Below are 18977 nucleotides of genomic sequence, written 5' to 3'. Positions count from 1 at the left end.
GTCATGGTTTGACATCATGCATGGCGTGGAAGGTTCCCCTGGTAAACCAGCACATGTCAAGGCCCGTCTTAAGTTTGCCAACGACCATTTGGATGATCCAGAGGAGTCATGGGAGAAACTCATGTGGTCAGATGAGAACAACTAGAACTTTTTGGTCATAATTCCACTAACCATGTTTGGAGGAAGAAGAATGACGAGTACCATCCCAAGAACACCATCCCTACTGTGAGGCATGGGGTGGTAGCATCATGCTTTGGGGTGTTTTTCTGCACATGGGACAGGGCGACTGCACTGTATAGAGGAGAGGATGACCTGGGCCCTGTATTGCCAGATTTTGGTGAACAAGTCCTGACTGATCTAGAGAAGATCTGTGTGGAGGAGTGGGCCAAAATCCCTCCTGCAGTGTGTGCAAACCTGGTGAAAAACTACAGGAAACATATGACCTCAATAATTGCAACCAAATATGAACATTGATTTTCTCAGGTGTTCAAGTACTTAGTTTTAGCTGTATCATACAAATAAAGAGTTAAAAAATTATATATTGTGGTTTCGGGATTTTGTTTTTTAGATTATGTCTCTCACAGTGAGCATGCACCATCGATGACAATTCCAGGCCCCTCAATGATTTCTAAGTGGGAGAACTTGAAAGATAGCAGGGTGTTAAAATACTTATTTTCCTCACTGTATGTTTAAGTTCATTGTTTGTTTGTTTTTTATGAAACAATAATTTCAAATTTTCAATATATTTGAACAAAACAATGTCAAAAAGTCCAGGTTACATTTTTGACCCAACTTTTACAATCCTTGGATTAGTTGCACTTGAAACCTTTTTTATTTATTTATTTTTCAAATGTTGGTGCAGAGTTTGTTGGTGGTCCATTCTCTTACATCAAACTCTTACATCAAACTCATCTTAACAAGTCCTGTATAAATTCAGTTCAAAAGCATGTACTTCAAACTTTTGGACAAATTAAATAAAGAATTTATGGGGAATCTTAAATAAAGATGACATAGGATTGTTGAATATCCGACTTTATAGAGGCGGGAATTTGGGTTCATTGTAAGTTAAATGTGGTACCTGAAACTGAAACATAAAGGCTTTCTCTTGAATTTAATAAACATTTTCAATTCGCGAAACAAGCATTGTCACCTTTATATTCTACTCAACAAATCAATCCTTTGTAGTTATTAACACATAAAAGTTTGCTTGTTTCTTTGTTTTTCATTTTTGCTTGTTTTGTTCAGAATCTGGACAGAGAAGCGTTTGAATCCGGATGGGAGGCAGAGGAGGAGTGTCCAATGGCAGGAGCGGGGAGGCGGTGAGGGAGGCGCAGCAGCGGCCAGGCCAGCTGCAGGAAAGCTGCGCGCGTCGCTCCTGAACCAGCCGCTGGGGCCGCATCAGGTGGAGATCTGTTCATCAGCGCAGCAGCAGCAGCACAGATCACCATCAGACTCCTCCTGCTCCTCATCTCCGCGGCTCCAACTTCACGGGTTTTGTTTCACCTCTGAAACTGTTTTTTTTTTTTCCTTCTTCTTTTTTTTGCCATAACACTCTCTGAACAAGACAAGTGGAAACCTATAGAAAAAAAGACACCGGCAGAAAAAAAAGGTGAAAATACGCTCTATTTTTTATTAATGTAGAAAATTTAGATATTGTGATTTTCTATTTGTATTTGAAGGGTAATAAACGGTGTTTCTTGGACGGCAGATTTCTAACACAGCTGTGAGTTCAGTACCTGTTGCTGTGTTATTAAGAGCTGAAGCTATATTAGACAGAGGTGCTTGGCAACTCAGGGACAGACGGGCTATTCTTAAACGCTCTATTTTGACTGATGTAAACAATTCATTAGGAATCATCATCCCCCAAATTATTCCCAGCTTTGAGCTTTGGGATTCTTTCTCATTGTTATTTTAGGTTCTTATAGAATATAAGATATACGATATTCGATATATAAATGTACGTTGGGCCCATGCCATGATAGCTCCTCTTCCACTCTAAGATAGATAGATAGATAGATAGATAGATAGATAGATAGATAGATAGATAGATAGATAGATAGATAGATAGATAGATAGATAGATAGATAGATAGATAGATAGATAGATAGATAGATAGATAGATAGATAGATAGATAGATAGATAGATAGATAGATAGATATTGAGCCATTTGTGGTAAGTTCTCTGACTGCTTTTCCACCAAAAACATGAAGGTCAAATGTCTTTATCATGCTTAGAGTGTGTACCATTGCTGCTCATATCAAAAATATCAAGGCAATTAAATTATCTCCAGTTAAAATTAGATAGAAATTTCCTCACCATTACTCTGGTCAGGCCGCTAGTCAGTGTATGAACTGTCTGACCCTCTAGCTGACAGGAGCACACACACATACACACACTTGAGGCGACTTTTGTGTTTCTACAAGTAAACTCAGATCAATAGAATAAAATGAAAAACATTGATAAATTAAAAGAAACCAATAATTACTAAAAAAAAATGTAAATTTGTAAAATTTCTAATTTTACAAGTCTGAAATGTTTAAGTTACCAAGTACAATTTTTTAACAGGTCCTTGTGATGTAACAGATGCTTCATCCCTTTTTTAAATGTGAGATGCAGAGAGCATGCATTTCTTTGCAGCGGAGTTTACTGTCAGTCTTCAGGGGACTTGTACCCTAAAAGTTCACCCTGCTTGGACACACCTGGTTTAGATTTATCACACACTGGATCTGTCACTCTTTCTCTGTCTAATTCCTTAACCCACTGATAATAGCAATTCCTCTCTAGTCTTATAAGTTATGTTACTCTCACTAATGCGCCATTTGGCCATAAAAAGGAAGCATGGAACCAAACTAGTCTATAGGATGTTCGCACACAGTAGATCATTTAGTAGAACATTATTTTTAAACACATTTTTAAATCAGCCGTGTTTTTCACTCCTTTGAACATTACATGATTTGTTAATTTTTTTTTTGTTGCATCTGCAAAATAATCTATAAACATGGTTAATATACATATTTAAATACGTTAAAGAGGAGGGAAAATAAATTACTGTTAAAAGGGGGTAAGTAAAATTACTTTTAAAATATGATAAAGCGGTTCTCTGTGTGTCTAAAATGACAGATTAAGTCTTAACATCATAATGATTCAATAACTCTTTTATAAATTACGGCAATATTAGAAGATGAAGAAACATTTGTTTAAAGACCTTTTTCCAACACTGCATAAATGTGATTTTCTTCTCCAAGTTTGACTCAGTGGTGAAAAAAGTGATGTAGTTTCTCACACTACTGCTACCACTTTATACAGCCTAGATGAGGGTGAAGGATCGAGGTAGCATCTCTGGGCGATCAGCTTCCCTTCCTTAGGTACATGCCTTTTTATCAAATAGCGTTAAATGATCAATGGACTTCTACGTTACTCTGCTTTGGTTAAAACCAAATATCTAACATCTCATTGATCCTTGATGTGACAGAATTCATAAGACTTATTTGGTCTGATTTGAATTGTGTTTGGAGCTGTGAAGCTGGATAATAATCAGAGCAAGTTTGTCCTGTAGAGTACGCTGAGATGACATGGGTTGTGTTTTGGTGGTATACAAATAAAAAATAAATAGAAATACCTCCCATCAAATGAATCATAAGCTGGTAAAAATGTAGATCTTATATTCACTTTATTGTTACCAATATTGATGTGTCTCTTTTGTCGTGTTGTTGGAGGACATTAATGAAGAAGACAGATTTTTTTTTTCAATATTAAGGATATATTCTATTGGTGTGAACGTCATTACTGCTATTTCCCATTTTCATATTGCAGGAGTTTGAATACCAAAACAAGGCATCTGTCAAAACTCTAAATATCAGTTCAGAGTAAAGTTAAGAAGCCAGTGACACAGTGTGTTTCCTCTTCCACCACAAATGGCCTTCTATCTAGCCACATTTAACACACGTTAATGCCAATGCCTCTCTGAAATCTCTTTTGATGTCAGATCATGAGTTTAAGTTAATGTGCATGCACGTGTTTACCATGTTTCTGAAACATTTACACGCCACCGTGATCCGAAATGACTCATGGAAAGAAACCCATCGAAGCAGAAACCTCAATTCTCTGCAAATCCCCCACTTTTTTCCCTTTCTCATTCATGCGTAAAGTTTACAGCAGTATGAGCACATGGTGCGTACATTATTAAACAACACTTGTGAGCTAACTCTGATCTTACTGATTGAAATATTACTGTCTGATGAAGTTTTCTCTGCATGCTTTGTGTCCTGCTGATGTTTTCCCTGGTCTTAAATCAGAGAATCCATTTGTGTTGCAGAGTAAACCTGTTGCACTGAGTGCTGTGTGTTTTGCTTTTTAAGTTTCTATGAGTGGATTCAACACGTTATGACAGTGCAGACAGTACTTCTGTCTCTTATTCATGAGGTTTTCAGGTATATAAGAATAAGATACACCTTTTCCTTCTCATCTCCTTTTTTTACAGAGGCGGCTTGTTTTGGATTCAACTTAGAGATCCGGATTCCTTGTTTAGAACTTTACACCAACAGGCTTCAAACAGCCATTTTAACGTGGGAAATCTTGTATTATGAGCCTTGAACAACACAGCCAGGCTTTTCCTGCCCGTCTTGGCCTTTAGGCTCTTGACAAACCTGTGAAACCACAAAGAGCTCTGCAGCCAGCTCTGCGCTCCCCGGCTGGATGCGTGGCTATATTTACTCATTTAGTGGTGTGTTTTTCACAGAGCAGCCTGTGGCGCTTGATAGCTGTAATTTGGTTATTTGGTAGATGAGGGGAACCTTCTGTAAAGATGCAAGATAAAGATCTTTTTGCGCTGCTTAAAACATACGTCCCACTTCCTTGTCTTTCCACCCATGAAAAGTCTTGATATGAGGTTAAATTGTCTCACTTCTGGTGTGAAAAAAAATGAACCGCTTGCGTGGACCTAGTGTGAATTCTTTGTGGTATCAAAGTTGTCAGTCAGATATACCAACACTGGTTTTTGTGGTCCTATTTGTCCATTACGTCCTTTGTTTTGCCGAGGTGCGCGCTGCTGCTCTGCAGGATTCGCTGTTAACTTGTCTCATGTTTTGTGCAGCAGATTTCCTCTAACTTTATAAGGTAATTGTCAAAGAGGTGGATTCCATCAGAAGTGACCCGAATGCATTTGTGCCAAGCTTACGTTGAGGAGCAGCGGGTACTTCAGGGGTCATGGGAACATGGGCGCCATATCCGCTCAAGCAGCATCAACAGAGGCGAGCGACTAAATTTAGCAAACTCTGCTACACGTCCAGAATTAAGGGGGAAAACCAACAGAAATTCCTCAGGGGTCAGGAGATGTATTCTATAGTCATATAATAAGGATAAAGTAACTGTCAATGTTTTCCACTGAAGCAAACAGGACTCTAGGAAAAGTCATTGATTTTTCTTTTCTGTAACACCAAAGCTCTGTATTAAAGGAGCAATGTTTTTGACTGCAAGTAAATAAAGAAAACATTCTCAAGCCTGCCACCCTCCATCCACGACCTTGCCCTCTGCCCCTCAGAGTCTCGCTTTCTCTCCAACCTCGCTGTGCATGAGAGACGAGTGGGTGGCTAATGTTGTGGGCCATCTTTCAAAAACTCACACACCATTTTCCTTCTGCTGTTTGGTTTAAGCTATTGCCTGCTGAACCTCTAAAAAGGAGCCGTGGACTGTATTTTTAACCCCGTCTCTTGGGGCCAGGCGGTGCATTTGAGCACCGCGCTGCTAGACTGAGGGGAGAGTAACGCACAGACTCTTTCAGTCTGCGTGGACAAATGGTCTGGCAAAAGTGGTTCTGACTTTAGACCACATCGTCTTATGGTGGTAAAAATAAACGCTACCCCCCTGAACAGAGAGGAAGGAACCTGAGTCACTTCGACCAAACAGAGGACATGTTCTCAACAGATCTAAACTGATGTGAGAGACTTACAACAAAAAAGTGGATTTTAATTAATTAAATGTAATTCTGTACAAAAGTGAAGAATATTTTCTAGAACTTCTGTAACCAAAAAGCGGCAAATTTAACTTTGTCAAGAGTATTGTAGCCAGGATATTAGTGCTGGCCTGCAATTTATCAAAAACCATTGGAGTAAAAATGTCTTAAATGTATTTATCCTTAATTTGAATTAGCAAATAAGATGATGTCCCAATGGAATCATATCAACCTTAAAATAAGAAAATTAAAATTAGATATTATGCTCTTGAAATCAGAGACTGCAGGTGTTTTTTTCTTATTTTAAATGTAAATTGTCTTGTTCCATTGGTAAAGTGCCTCACTTACCTGATTCTCAATTAAAGAAAAAATGCACTTATTTAAAGAAAAATTTACTTTTTGCTGTGTGAAATATATGCATGCAAATAAAAAAAAAACTAGAATAGAAATATCATTGTTTGTCGCTCGGTGGAGAAATTTGAGACATTTATTAATGCTGTTGTCCACAAACACAATAACAGGCTTGCTGGAAAAAAATATAATTGTTTTCAACTTGAAAATAACAGTATGGTGAATGGAACATGCATCCTTTACCTTCATACCACCATATAAAATTCACTGAAATCAGCTACCGGTTCAGAAATGTGGTCCAACTGTGTAAAAATTAATTAGAGCTGCCATGTAAAGGCCTCAGTGTTTTATTAGTGATCAGAAACCTCAAAAGGGAAGAGTTTGTTGGCAGGTAAAACATTAGTCATTTACCACACCTCTGGTGTCTATTCAGAAGATGCAACAATAAATCCATGGGCATAGGTTTGCACAGGGACCATTGGGACATTTCCCTACCAAAAGTTTGGACCGACCTACTTGTCCCTACCAACAATTACATGTGAATAACATGTTTATAATTTTCAATAAAACGTTGCAGCAGTAGAGGACTTCTGGATGGAGAATATTGACAGACGAAAACATGTTTTATCTAAAATGCAAAATGTTTATTTATTTTTAGAATTTTGCTATAATTCCTGTTCTAAGTGGGTCACTCTTTGAGCTAAAGACATGTTTTAGAGTCTCTACACTGAAACAAAAATTGGAACCACTGTTGGCATTTATTAATCATATTTAGTTACTTTAACAATTGTTTTATGTCCTACCCTGCTAACATGAAACTATTGTGTTAAAGTAACTAAATATGATTAAGTTAATGCCAAAAAATGGTTGCATAATTTTTTTGCCATTGTATACTACAGTTTAGGATTAATCGATTACTTAATTTGCTGTTATTTCAATAATTGTTTAATGCGATTAATTGTTTCAGACCTAAATAAAATACATGAAACAGAGTAACTACAGCCTAGATGTACAACTTGTAGAGTGAAGTTAATATATAAAATGCTCAGTGTTAGTTCCTCTTCTAGTTCCAGCGCTCATGTACCGGTAAATACAATACATTTATTTGGCGTCCCTTGAATCTATTATTTCACTTAGTTTCATGATGCAAAGATAACATTTAAAAGATAAAAGTGGGTTTTACCTCTGTTTACCTCTGCACAATTCTATATTTTCAATAAAAAAAAGTATAAATCCACATATAGCAGACATATTTAGACTATATTCTGTCAAATAGGCACAGATTTACCTACCGTCTTAGTCACTGGTAAATTCAACTGCAAACCTTTTCAAAGTGGAAAAAAGTCCTAATTCCACATTCAACAGAGCAAGTTGAGCTTCAGTCATTGATAAACCGATCTAGTGTGTGTAGTGCTTATAAAATTTGTATAAATGTAGAAAGAAATGCTGCTTTTCTCTTTAAATGAAATACACCCTGATTTTCATGTCAAGCATGAAAAAAAATGAGCATGCATGTTTTTGCATAGGACCAATGACATCAGACCAATAGTGTCCCTACCAATGTTGAAATCAAAGCTACGCCCTTGAAGAAAGTTATACGAAGTGCCAATTTGTTGTTTGCAAAAAAAAAATTATTGGTGTCAGTATCATGGGGTTGTGACCTGAAAGCTCAAAGGGTTGAGCCCGCGACAGGATTTATTGAGAAAAAAGTTCACTAAAGTATATGGTGTCATTTGTCCACAGGTTTTACGACAAAACATGGGAAGAAAGAAAATTCAAATTTCTCGGATTCTTGACCAGAGGAACAGACAGGTGAGTCTATAAATAAAACTTTGTCTGATCATTTTTGCACTTCTGTATCGCTCACATTATCTGTTACTGAAAGCAAATATACTTAAAAAGGAACCAAAAGCATATGGAAAAAAAAATTAAATAATAAAAAAAGTTCATGCTTCATGCCTTACAATACAAACAGCAACAATTTTAGTTCTTATTAATATAGCAAACAAAAAAATTCAAAAACCACAAAAAAAAAAAAAAAAAATACTATAGAAGAACTTAGGAGAAACAGACACCATAACATGACGCCCTGTTACTAAAATCCACCTAAATTAATGAAAAATAGTGAACTTTGAGGCAGGATTTTGACAGGACAGGACAAAAAAATAAAAAATTAATCATAGGTAAATATCTAAAATCAAGCGGCTGTAGCAGCAGAAGACATGAGTTGGTATTCAATTATTATAGGTCAACTTATTTTTCATTTAAATTCCTTTGGTTCCATTGTTAAGACATATCATTAGGAAAAAGGCACACAGTGTTATTATGGATGTGCAGAGCTGCTCTATGTGGCATATAAATCCTCACATAGACTAAGACAACTTTTATTGTCACTTTGTATACATAGTGTATACAAAACGAAATTTCATTTTGTACAGCTTTCATGACATTTCCATTTCTTATAGTGCAGCAGTGATCAAATGTAAACATTGTGGGAGAAACAAAAAAAACATTTAAAAAACCCCCAATATGGATCCTCACAGTAAAAAGTGAGTAAAATCTTCTGTTTGTTCTTATGGACCGTCGCACAGGAAATACATTTATTATCCGATCGGCAGAAGAGCTGATTTTTACTGGGAAGGATTTCTTCTGTTTGATTTTGTTTTTCCTTTTTTTCATTTCACATAAACTTTGCTGAAAATCCAAAAAGCAGCTTCTTGCAAAATGATACATTTTTATGAGCTCTTAATTTGTGCTATATTTAGATTTTGGTTCCAGTATGAAAATCTATTCTTGATTCCATTAATAATCAGCTGTAGAATCTGTTACCTCAGCCTTAGAAATATGTTGACATTTCTGCACCATGTGTCACATCAAAGGTCAGCTATGCATATCATAAGAGTCTGCTGAAGTTTTGTCGAGACGATGCACATGGCTGTAAGAAACAGAGCATTTTCTTACTGCCAACTAAATGGTATAACTTTAGAAAATGACATGAGAACGTCGACAGGCTAACACGGGATAACAAAATGAGTTCAAACGCTATAAAACAAAGGATTTTCAAGTAAAGTTTTTGTCTTTGAGAATGTTATAGTTTAAAAGTACACAACATAAACCAACAAAAAGAAAAGTTATATACATTTTTTTTTTGAAAGGTATTTAAATAAAAAGTGACATTTAATTAATTACTCTCAATGTTCAGCACAGTTGTTTTTGTGTCATTTTGTCTCATGTATCCTGACAGTTTTATGTGTCTGAGGAAAGACAATAGTTAGATTTAGATTTTAGATTTATTTATTTTCACAAATCAAAATTGAAGTTCAGAATACATCCATAAGATAATATTGAAAATAAAAATGAGTAAAAAATATTGAAAATACTGTAAGAAATGATTGTGGGAGAAACCCCTTATACCAAAGGCCACACACCTAAAACATCAGGCAGCTCACATTATAAAAGACATTTCAAAAACAGAAAACAGGAAAAAGCATGTACAGGGCGACATTATTTTTACATTTTAGTTTTCAGGGAGTCAATATTTATTAAATCATGCATCACTGTCCTTGTTGGATATCATGGTTTCCTTCAAAGACTTTTTACCATTTATCTCTGAAGATTCCAAATATTTTTCATATTCATTCCATAATTTTGCACTAGGATGTCGAAAAGAAAATTGCACTTGAGTTTTAGTACTTAATGGTAAATGAAAAGACAAAGCTTGTCTCTCTAAGAATGCATTCTGCAGTGGAACTATCAGGAGACTGACCTTGTTTTATCATAAGAACAAAGGTACATGTTTGATAAATATAAATTTCATAAATATTCTACAAGCAGTAAATTGGAGAAAAGCGGAGCATCAGCTGAATCAACTTTAGAAAATGTTCCTAAGTGAATAAAAACTTTTTGTAGAAGTAGGATTTTTTTAAGATAACTAGGAAATTTACTTATTTGTATGTGAATTTATTGTAACAGAGAAAAAAAATGTGGATTTAACAAAGGATTACATTTCAAATCGATTTCATTTCTGTTGCTCCCAAAAAAATATATATTTGCTAGCTTTAAAAATGTTTAGCTATTAAAATTTAAAAGAGTATTTCAGCAACATTAAATTTTTCTAGCACTGCAGAAAAATTATTCTAAAATAAACTATTTATTTTGAAAGGAAAGTAAAAAAAAAAGGAAAGATAAATGTTTTCTATTTTTTTGTTCGATGTTTGAGCTTTCCATCTAAAAAGAAAGCTTGAACCATTGATAATTAACAAAAACAGTGAGACGAGCTGTTAAAACCACCTTTCTGTTGAATTTATTATTAAAAGACTTTTCTCACTTGGTTTTAAAAGAGCCACAGTGGAGGGGCCAAAGATTCACACGTGGCCTCGGAGCCGTTGGTAGCAAACCCTAGACTATGGGTTAATGAAATATGTGTCAGTGGGAGAAGTCTGCTTTTTAGAGAAAAAGACCAATTCACAAAAAGATTATGTTGATTTTTTACGCAACAAGAACTAATAAATGTATAATATTTTCAACCTTGTTTAAAAGCTATAACAGCTGGCGTTTATTCACAGGACGCAGATTTGATTGATTTTTTTGTTACCACGGCAGGTGACCTTCACCAAACGTAAGTTTGGTCTGATGAAGAAGGCGTACGAGCTGAGTGTGCTCTGTGACTGCGAGATCGCCCTCATCATCTTCAACAGCACCAACCGTCTGTTCCAGTATGCCAGCACGGATATGGACAAAGTGCTGCTGAAATACACAGAGTACAGTGAGCCGCACGAGAGTCGCACTAACACCGACATCCTGGAGGTATGCCGTTAACTTAGGAAAAGGATGGCAGAATTTTCTTTTAATTAAGTTGTTGCAATATAGTTTTTGCAAAAATGAACATCAGAAAAAAATGTTTTTGAAATAAATACAAATGCTTACACTAGTCCACCTATTAACACACAAACCTAAAACCAAGGAAGCCCAAACATATGAAAGGACGCAAATGTTGGAGAGGTTGTAACGATTGAAGGTTTGCTAGAGTCTTATTAACAGAATGTTTTATTTGATGATGAAATAACAGTTATAAACGTTGAGACAAAAAATCAAGAAAAAAGCAGTTTTGTGACCATTTAGCAGCGACTGGTACGCTCATCATGCACTCCTTTGCCCTGCATCAGACGCTGCGCAGAAAAGGCCTCGGTCTGGATGGCTCGGAGCTCGACAGTGAGGAGAGCGTGCAGGCTGCTGCAGACAAGTATTCTGGCAGCGACAGCATGGACCTTTCTGTGGCTCGCCAGCGTTTCTGTGTCAGTCAACACACACTTCTGCTTTCGCTCACCTAACACAGACACACACATAGAAATTTGAAAACACAGATGCTCAGCTGGTGACAGGCTGGAAGTTGAACTGTGGTTCTGATTCTTTATGCTTCGTCCTTCAGCCTCCCTCTCTGCTGTCACCAGAGACCCAGTTCCTCGTGTCTGCTGGTTGTGAAAATGGTTTCCCCAACTCCTCTGCATGCGCCGTGGCTCCCCACAGGCCAACAGGATTTAAAGCTCTGAGCTCACGTCCAGGATCTGCAAGCCCTGCAGCCCCGCACGGCGCATTCATGTCCCCTCATGCAGGTCAGCACAGCAGCTCTTATGAAATGCTGAAAGCTTTTTGAAATCATCTGACATTATTGTGATTTACAAAAGTACAATATTTAAAAAAAGACATTTTTATTTGAAAGAGTTTGCATTTAAAGCCATTAATCTGAGGCAGAGAGTTTCAGATAGAAATCCGTCCACCATTTTCTTTTCATGTAGCCTTCATGTGTCTGCTGGCAGCCCAATGTGCAGCTGGCTGTGAACTCACAGGAAGTGTGTGTGTGTGTGTGTTTGCACTAATCCACACATGCAGTAAGCCTGTTTTGTGAAACTGGCCTTCCACTAGTGTAACAGCAGCTATAACCAGTTTTGTGGTTTTTACACAGAATGCATCACACCTGCCTATCATGCCAGACTTTTATATTTTCATGACCACTTCATTAGCTTCTGATCTTTCTAAGTTAATTTGTTTTTCAAACTTTTTAATGTTTATTTCATCTTCTCAAAAGTGATTAAGTCAAGTTGTGGAAAGCTTCTTACTGTTGTTCTACATAGATGGACAAGTTTATTTATTTTCATGTCTTAGATTGAGTCGCTTCATAAATGATTTTCTGCACTTTATTCACTCCCTGCTCGTCTCTGGTCTCTAGGCATCGGCTACTCAGTGTTCTCTCATGGCAACCTGAACCGCGCTCTGGACATGAAAAGCCCTCCTCCTCCTCTCAGTCTGGGCAGCGAAAACCTGCGGGCAGATGCTGCAAATCAGGCCATGGGGGCTGCAAGAGCAAACCACAACTCTGCTGTGAGTTCCAGCTGCATTGTGATCCAAATTAGACAATCCACCACAAGCCTAGCGTAGAAGTCAAATGTTACAGAATTTCACAGTTTGGTTTATCAGCCACCCTCAGTTCTCACTTTAATAACCGGTGGCCAGTTTTGAGAAGAGGGACTTCGCTGCACATCTTGTATGACTGTCTGTGTTTCTCCTGATTGCCAGAGGAGTCTGCTGTACCAGGGCCTGCATGGCAGCGGCTCTATGGTGGCCATGGGCAAAGCAGGGCTCCTGGGTCACAGCTTCGGGGGCTACAGCCTTCCCTCCACTGGAGCTTCTGGTAAATCTGGTTGGAATTATTCCATAATTATGTAAAATGGTATATAAAATGCTCTGAAGGACTCTTTCTTTTAAACCCCTTCTACTTTGTTGTAACTTTGAAGGGTGTTTTTTTTATGTTAATAACAAATATCTTAGCATAAAAGTAAAGAAAAAAGGCTAGGCTCCTGATATTTGGTAGCTATTGTCCGTTTAATGCCTTCGTTCAAGTTTTTTTTTTTAAACCTTAAACCTGATTCAGTTTTCTTCCCCTCCTTTTATTTAACCTGTCTGCCGTTCTTTATGGTTTAATAAAACCATAAAAGCTACTGGTTTTACTGGTATCAGAGATATTAATACAAATCCACACCAAACTTTCATCATCTTTCTTCAATGTTTCTATTTTCCACTGGTCTGCTGGCTCCATGCCATTGTATTTTATTATATCAGCCCTTAAAGTTCAAGTTTATGCTTGATTCTTTTGAGATTTGTAAGAAAGGCAAATTGTGAGTTTGGAACAAGACCAGAAATGGGCATGTTTGTGCTTGAAGTGCCTACTTCTTAAGCTAAGGCTAAAAATGGCAGGTGACGCTACTAAGAAAGTGACACCTCCATTGCACTGGGAAGTACATCCGCTTTAAAGACGACTCTTGAATCTGTTGCTAGTTTCGACTTCCTTGTTCTATTTTTTCTTCTTTTTCAGGTTTTTTGTGATTATTCTATTTTTATTTGCTTACTTGTGGATATAAGCTGTTTGTACACTCTTAACTATAAACTAACTGTTCCTCTGGTCAAGCTTTCAAACAGTAATTGTCTAGTTACCAGTAGAGAAAAAGTCAAGAACGGACATATAATCCACATTTTTACCAATTCAGAGTCAGCTTTTCTTCCATTGCTCGTGTCCACACCTATAAAACAAGAACTATACCGTTAACTTCCACAATTTCATAAACAGCGAGTACATAGGAGCTGTCTCACGATTTAGTTATTTATTAGAGCTGCATGGTGGTCCAGTTGCTTTGCAGTAAAAAGGTTCCAGGTTTGATTCCCAACCCGGGGTCTTTCTGCATCGAGTTTACATGTTCTCCGTGTGCATGTGTGGGTTCTCTCTTGGTACTCCAACTTCCTCCCACATTCCTAAAACACACTGGTGACCTATCCAGGGTGTAACGCCACCTCTCGCCCATAGACTGCCAGGGATAGGCCCCAGTCCTATCATGACCCTGATGGAATAAGCAGGAGAACATGTATGGATTGATTTCTATCTATCAGATCTAACCCATCTATGGGGCCTGATGTCACCTCCAGTCAGGGCATTTTCTGAGGAAAACAAGTTTTCTTTCAGTTCCCGTATGACTTTGGTTCCTTTGATTCACAGCTGGTTGTAGGCTAATACAGTGTTTCCATGCCTTTTTTGAAAGTGGAGAGTATAATTACTGATTAATTAATAAAAACTATTTCACTTTATCTTTTATTTTCAGCATTTGGTTCTTATCATTTTATGCTTTCCATCTTAAAATCAAATATAAATACAACATTAATACGTTGCCTGGAAGTTAATAAGCAATTTAAAGACATACAAAATAGAATATAATATACACCTATATTTATAAAACTAGAGCTCTACTCAATAACTTCCTTATAATCACATTTAAACTTGATGAATTGGGAACAAAATACAAAACAAAAATTATCTTCAGACTGACTTAGTTTTACTTGTTTTCATCAAGACACCCGAGCTGCTTTGATGACCAGTGTGAAAAACAGCTGATCCCTGGCTGTTCTTTACATCCAGTCTGTTCACCTGCTTGGTTTGGATGTGAACCAAAGCTGAAGGTGAACAAAAACATATAAAAATTACTTATTTGTTGGTTGATAAAAGCTTGTTTAATTTTCCATTTGGGTCTTCACAAAGCAAAGCAGATTGCAGCCCAATTTTATTTTACTACCTAAGAAATAAAATATTTTGATTTACCCCTTGCAATGCACTCGCAGACCACCAGGGGTACATGTACCCCGAGCTGAGAAACACTGGCCTAATAAACAATATGTAATATAAATAATTTTGTGGCTCATCAATGGGGCTCTGGGTTACAGTTTAAGCGGGCTGAGGTTAGGTGGAAAGGTTACTGTAAAAAAAGATAAATACCACAGAAGGGCCTTAGAGTGCCGGGGCCCTGAGACCAGTACCAGCTGTTGCATAATCCTCCAATCAAGAAATGAGAAGCAGCATTATTTTGCTCAGATTTCTTCCCATGAGGCAATCAGTCAGAGCAGAGAGAAAGGTTGTGGGTGTCTTTAACAAACAGAGATGCAACAAAAACCTGTTTAGATCAATAAGATAGGTGACTTACTGAATCCCTTAACTTCTACAGGGAGAAGATGGGTCAGGGATGGGTAATTTCTTTAGTTTCAAAGACATTTTCTTCAGAGGTTAGTTTAAAACCAGAGCTTTGACCTTGTGGTGAATTTAGATACATTGTATTTGCTCTAAAGTCAAGATAATGGCTTCATGTTTTTATAAAATAGAGTATTGGTCTGAATTAGTTGGGATTAGATGCTGATTTCTAGTCTGCTAATTATCTGTTTGAAAACTTAAAGTGCTTTGAAATATTTATTTTACTTAAAATTTACATTCTGGAATTTCCATCCCCTTTTTTAACTGCAACACATCTTTACAGCAGTTCCTGCTGGACAGATTTATGCTTCTCGGTATAAAACTTGATGCATGCCGTTTGCTGTGATTAGTTTGTATTTTTAAGCAGAACAGTTTGTTTGTGTTCGTGTTTTGAAAAGCCGTTTTGATGGTTCAGCTTTAGCCTCCTTAAATGCATTTCAAGTTAACCATCACAGAAAAACCTTACAGCGAAAATTATTTTCTTCAGAACACTGATAAAATGTTTTTATGTCCTTGCTGTCCAATTTTTCTTAATATCTGTGTCTGTTTCTCTTTTTTAGAGTACACCCAGCCTGGTTTCTTTCACTCTGTTAGTTTACAGCGTGGAACAGTGACTCCCTGGCAGCACGAAAATCAGGGGCCTCATATAAGCTCAGGGTAGGTCCTAAAGCTGGTGTTGGAAATGCAAAACATTTATCTTTATATATTTCTGTCAGCGTCTTCCTCCTTACTGTCAACCATTGCATCGTTCAAACAGCACCTTTCTTTAGGGATGTGAGTCTTTCACTGCAGAGATCCAGCTGCAGATGTGAAGGAACAACAGGGACAGTTTTGCAGTAGTTTAACTTATTAAACAGGTCTATTTTAAGGCGGACACCTTCACTAATAAAAGACTAACTGCTGTGATAGAAAGAGGAAATGATGTTTCAGCTTATCGAGCATTAACAGATTACAGTGGTGGTCAGAAATCTGTGATTAAAGTGAAACCAGAATCCATCTGAGCTCTTAGATAAGAAATTGCTTCTTCAGTAGTTTAGTGTTTTTGTGGTCCAGCATGGAGCAATACCCACAGCTGATACTAAGGTCTGAATCTGAGCTGATATAAAGGTATACATATCCAAATGTAAGATAAAAAAACAAAAACAACTAACAAGCAAGAAAAAAATAATATAGATTATAAACACTCTGTCTGTCTAGCTCTAGAGGTATTGATGAGCAGAGAAAAAAATAACAAAGTACAAAGTCCTTACTTAGACATTTTGGCTATCTATACTTTACTGGGATAAATACTTTTTAGACGACTCTTTACTTCTACTCCTTAATTTTATGAAAATATAGACTCATTAGTTTTCTTTCATTTAAGCTCATTTTTGTTATGGCCTTTGAAAAAAAACATCAAAATAATTTGTTTCATCCAGAAAATGTATTTCTTTGTGTTGGACTTGTTGCTGCCCCAACGTGTTGTTCCCCACATAGCAAAATGAATGTTTTGCCAAGATGATGCTTAGTTAAATTAGACATTGTTACTATTAGTTATAAAGATAAGAAAATGAAGTTTAAGGAAGTTATCATGCAGAATTGTAGAAACATTTTCCTTTAATAGGGTAGTGCAGTAAAGCTTCTGTTCTTAAAATTTTTTCCTGTATTATTTTTACTTTTACACTTTTACTTGAGTAAAAAGCTGAAATTGTTTCTTTGTCTTCTAAAAACGTGTTTTTAAACAGTAGGATTTATACTTCTACTTGAGTAATAAACATTAATATTTTTGACACCTTTGTTAGTGAGTAAAATTGTTTCCTTAAACTAATATTTTACTTGTCATTTGTAGGATGTCCAGTGGGGGGTGCTCCTTCCCGTCTCAGTCTTGCTCATCAAACTCTCCTCATCTGCCCTCCTTGAACCTCAGCATCAAATCAGAGCGAAGCTCTCCTGACCACATGTGCTCTCCAACCTCCCCTCGCCTGCACCACCTCAGGCAGCATTCTCCAACCAGCAACCCTGATTTAGCTCGACACACCCCTCCAGAGGCTCACTCGACCAATAGGACGAAGGAGCTTCCCAAAGCCGGATACCCGCAAGGTGGAGAGGAGAGAGGGCAGCCTCTCAGGCAGCTGGAGATGAGCGATGGTTGGCAGAGATAGTGGTCTGCCGCTCGCTGACACCACATCTAGTTCAGCAGCTCCCAACCAAAACAGGAGGGGTCCAGATGAACGTCCTCCTGAGGGACACCCTCCTCTGTCTCCTCTCACAGAGCTGGGCTCTACAGGGTGGAAAAGAAATCCCCCTTCCATCACTCACTTCATCCCATGAGGAGACAGATGCATAAGGAACTTTTTTTTTGTTTTCATTTTTCTGTGTTGAAAAAAAAAATTGCTTGGTTTATTTTTGTTTCTTCATTTTGCAGCTTTTTGAACATAGGTAGAACAACTGAAAGCCTGAAGATGATGCTGAAAATATATTCAGTATTTAAAACAGGCATTGCTTCTGAGTGGGAACTGATCCTATACATGCACTGCTCAAAAAATTAAAGGAACACTTTGAAAACACATCAGATCTCAATTGGGGAAAAAATAATGCTGTTTATTAATACTGATATGGACTGGGTGATGTGTTAGGAACAAAAGGATGCCACATCATTTGATGGAAATGAAAATATCAACCTACAGACGGCTGAATTTAAAGATACTCCAAAAATTACAGTGAAAAAATTATGCAGCAGGCTAGTCCATTTTGCTGAAATTTCATTGCCCCCACGTGCGTGTATGCATGCCTGACAACGTCGGGTCATGCACCTAATGAGACGACGGATGAAGTCCTGGGGTGTCTCCTCCCAAATCTAGACCAGGGCATCACTGAGCTCCTGGACAGTCTGAGGTGCAACCTGGCTACGTCAGATGGATGGAAACATAATGTCCCAGAGGTGTTCTATTGAATTTAGGTCAGGCGAGCGTGGGAGCCAATCAATGGTATCAATTCCTTCATTCTCCAGTAACTGCCTGCATACACTCGCCTCATTTGCATTGTCATGCAAAAGGAGGAACCCAGGCCCCACTGCACCAGCATAGGGTCTGACAATCGGTGGATTTCATCACGATATCTAATGGCAGTCAGGGTGTCGTTGTCTAGCCTGTATAGGTCTGTGCGTCCCTCCATGGATATGCCTCCCCAGACCATCACTGACTCACTACCAAACCGGTCATGCTGAACGATGTTACAGGCAGCATAACATTCTCTACAGCTTCTCCAGACCCTTTCATGTCTGTCACATGTGCTCAGGGTGAACCTGCTCTCATCTGTGAAAAGCAAAGGGCGCCAGTGGCGGACTTGCCAATTCCGGTGTTCTGTGGCAAATGCCAATCAAGCTCCACGGTGCCGGGCAGTGAGCACAGGGCCCACTAGAGGAAGTTGGGCCCTAAGGCCACCTTCGTGAAGTCTGTTTCTGATTGTTTGGTCAGAGACATTCACACCAGTGGCCTGCTGGAGGTCATTTTGTAGGGCTCTGGCAGTGCTCCTCCTGCTCCTCCTTGCACAAAGGAGCAGACACCGGTCCTGCTGATGGGTTGTAGACCTTCTACAGATTTCAGCTGAAACTGATTAACAACCCCCTCTGC

The 18977-nt window shown here is 37.9% G+C and overlaps 1 protein-coding gene across 2 annotated transcripts; it reads left to right on the top strand.

Moving 5' to 3' along the window:
• The first annotated feature begins 1324 nt into the window (after window positions 1-1324).
• On the top strand, window positions 1325-17914 carry mef2b (myocyte enhancer factor 2b). Of its 2 annotated transcripts, none has more exons than XM_038290269.1 (9): window positions 1325-1606; window positions 8044-8114; window positions 10905-11108; window positions 11468-11596; window positions 11731-11914; window positions 12529-12680; window positions 12876-12990; window positions 15927-16023; window positions 17195-17914. In XM_038290269.1, exons 2-9 carry the CDS (start codon window positions 8061-8063, stop codon window positions 17505-17507), a joined length of 1248 nt encoding a protein of 415 aa, XP_038146197.1. In that variant the 5' UTR covers window positions 1325-1606; window positions 8044-8060; the 3' UTR covers window positions 17508-17914. The 2 variants fall into 2 exon arrangements, with proteins under 2 accessions (XP_038146197.1, XP_038146198.1); XM_038290270.1 differs by having other exon boundaries at window positions 1325-1609; window positions 8046-8114.
• The last annotated feature ends 1063 nt before the right edge of the window (window positions 17915-18977 follow it).

This window comes from Cyprinodon tularosa, unplaced genomic scaffold (genome assembly GCF_016077235.1).
Source record: "Cyprinodon tularosa strain WSP-4 unplaced genomic scaffold, ASM1607723v1 ctg278, whole genome shotgun sequence".
Taxonomy (NCBI): domain Eukaryota; kingdom Metazoa; phylum Chordata; class Actinopteri; order Cyprinodontiformes; family Cyprinodontidae; genus Cyprinodon; species Cyprinodon tularosa.
The sequence above is the reverse complement of the archived record's forward strand: the minus strand, read 5'-3'. Positions and strand labels throughout refer to the sequence as shown.

Bases quoted from the DNA above. Each gene is read 5' to 3' on its own strand.
- mef2b (XM_038290269.1), top strand. From the start codon at position 8,061: ATGGGAAGAAAGAAAATTCAAATTTCTCGGATTCTTGACCAGAGGAAC. The intron at 11,597-11,730 runs GTCAGTCAACAC...TTCGTCCTTCAG, and splicing joins TGGCTCGCCAGCGTTTCTGT to CCTCCCTCTCTGCTGTCACC. The intron at 12,991-15,926 runs GTAAATCTGGTT...TCTCTTTTTTAG, and splicing joins TCCCTCCACTGGAGCTTCTG to AGTACACCCAGCCTGGTTTC.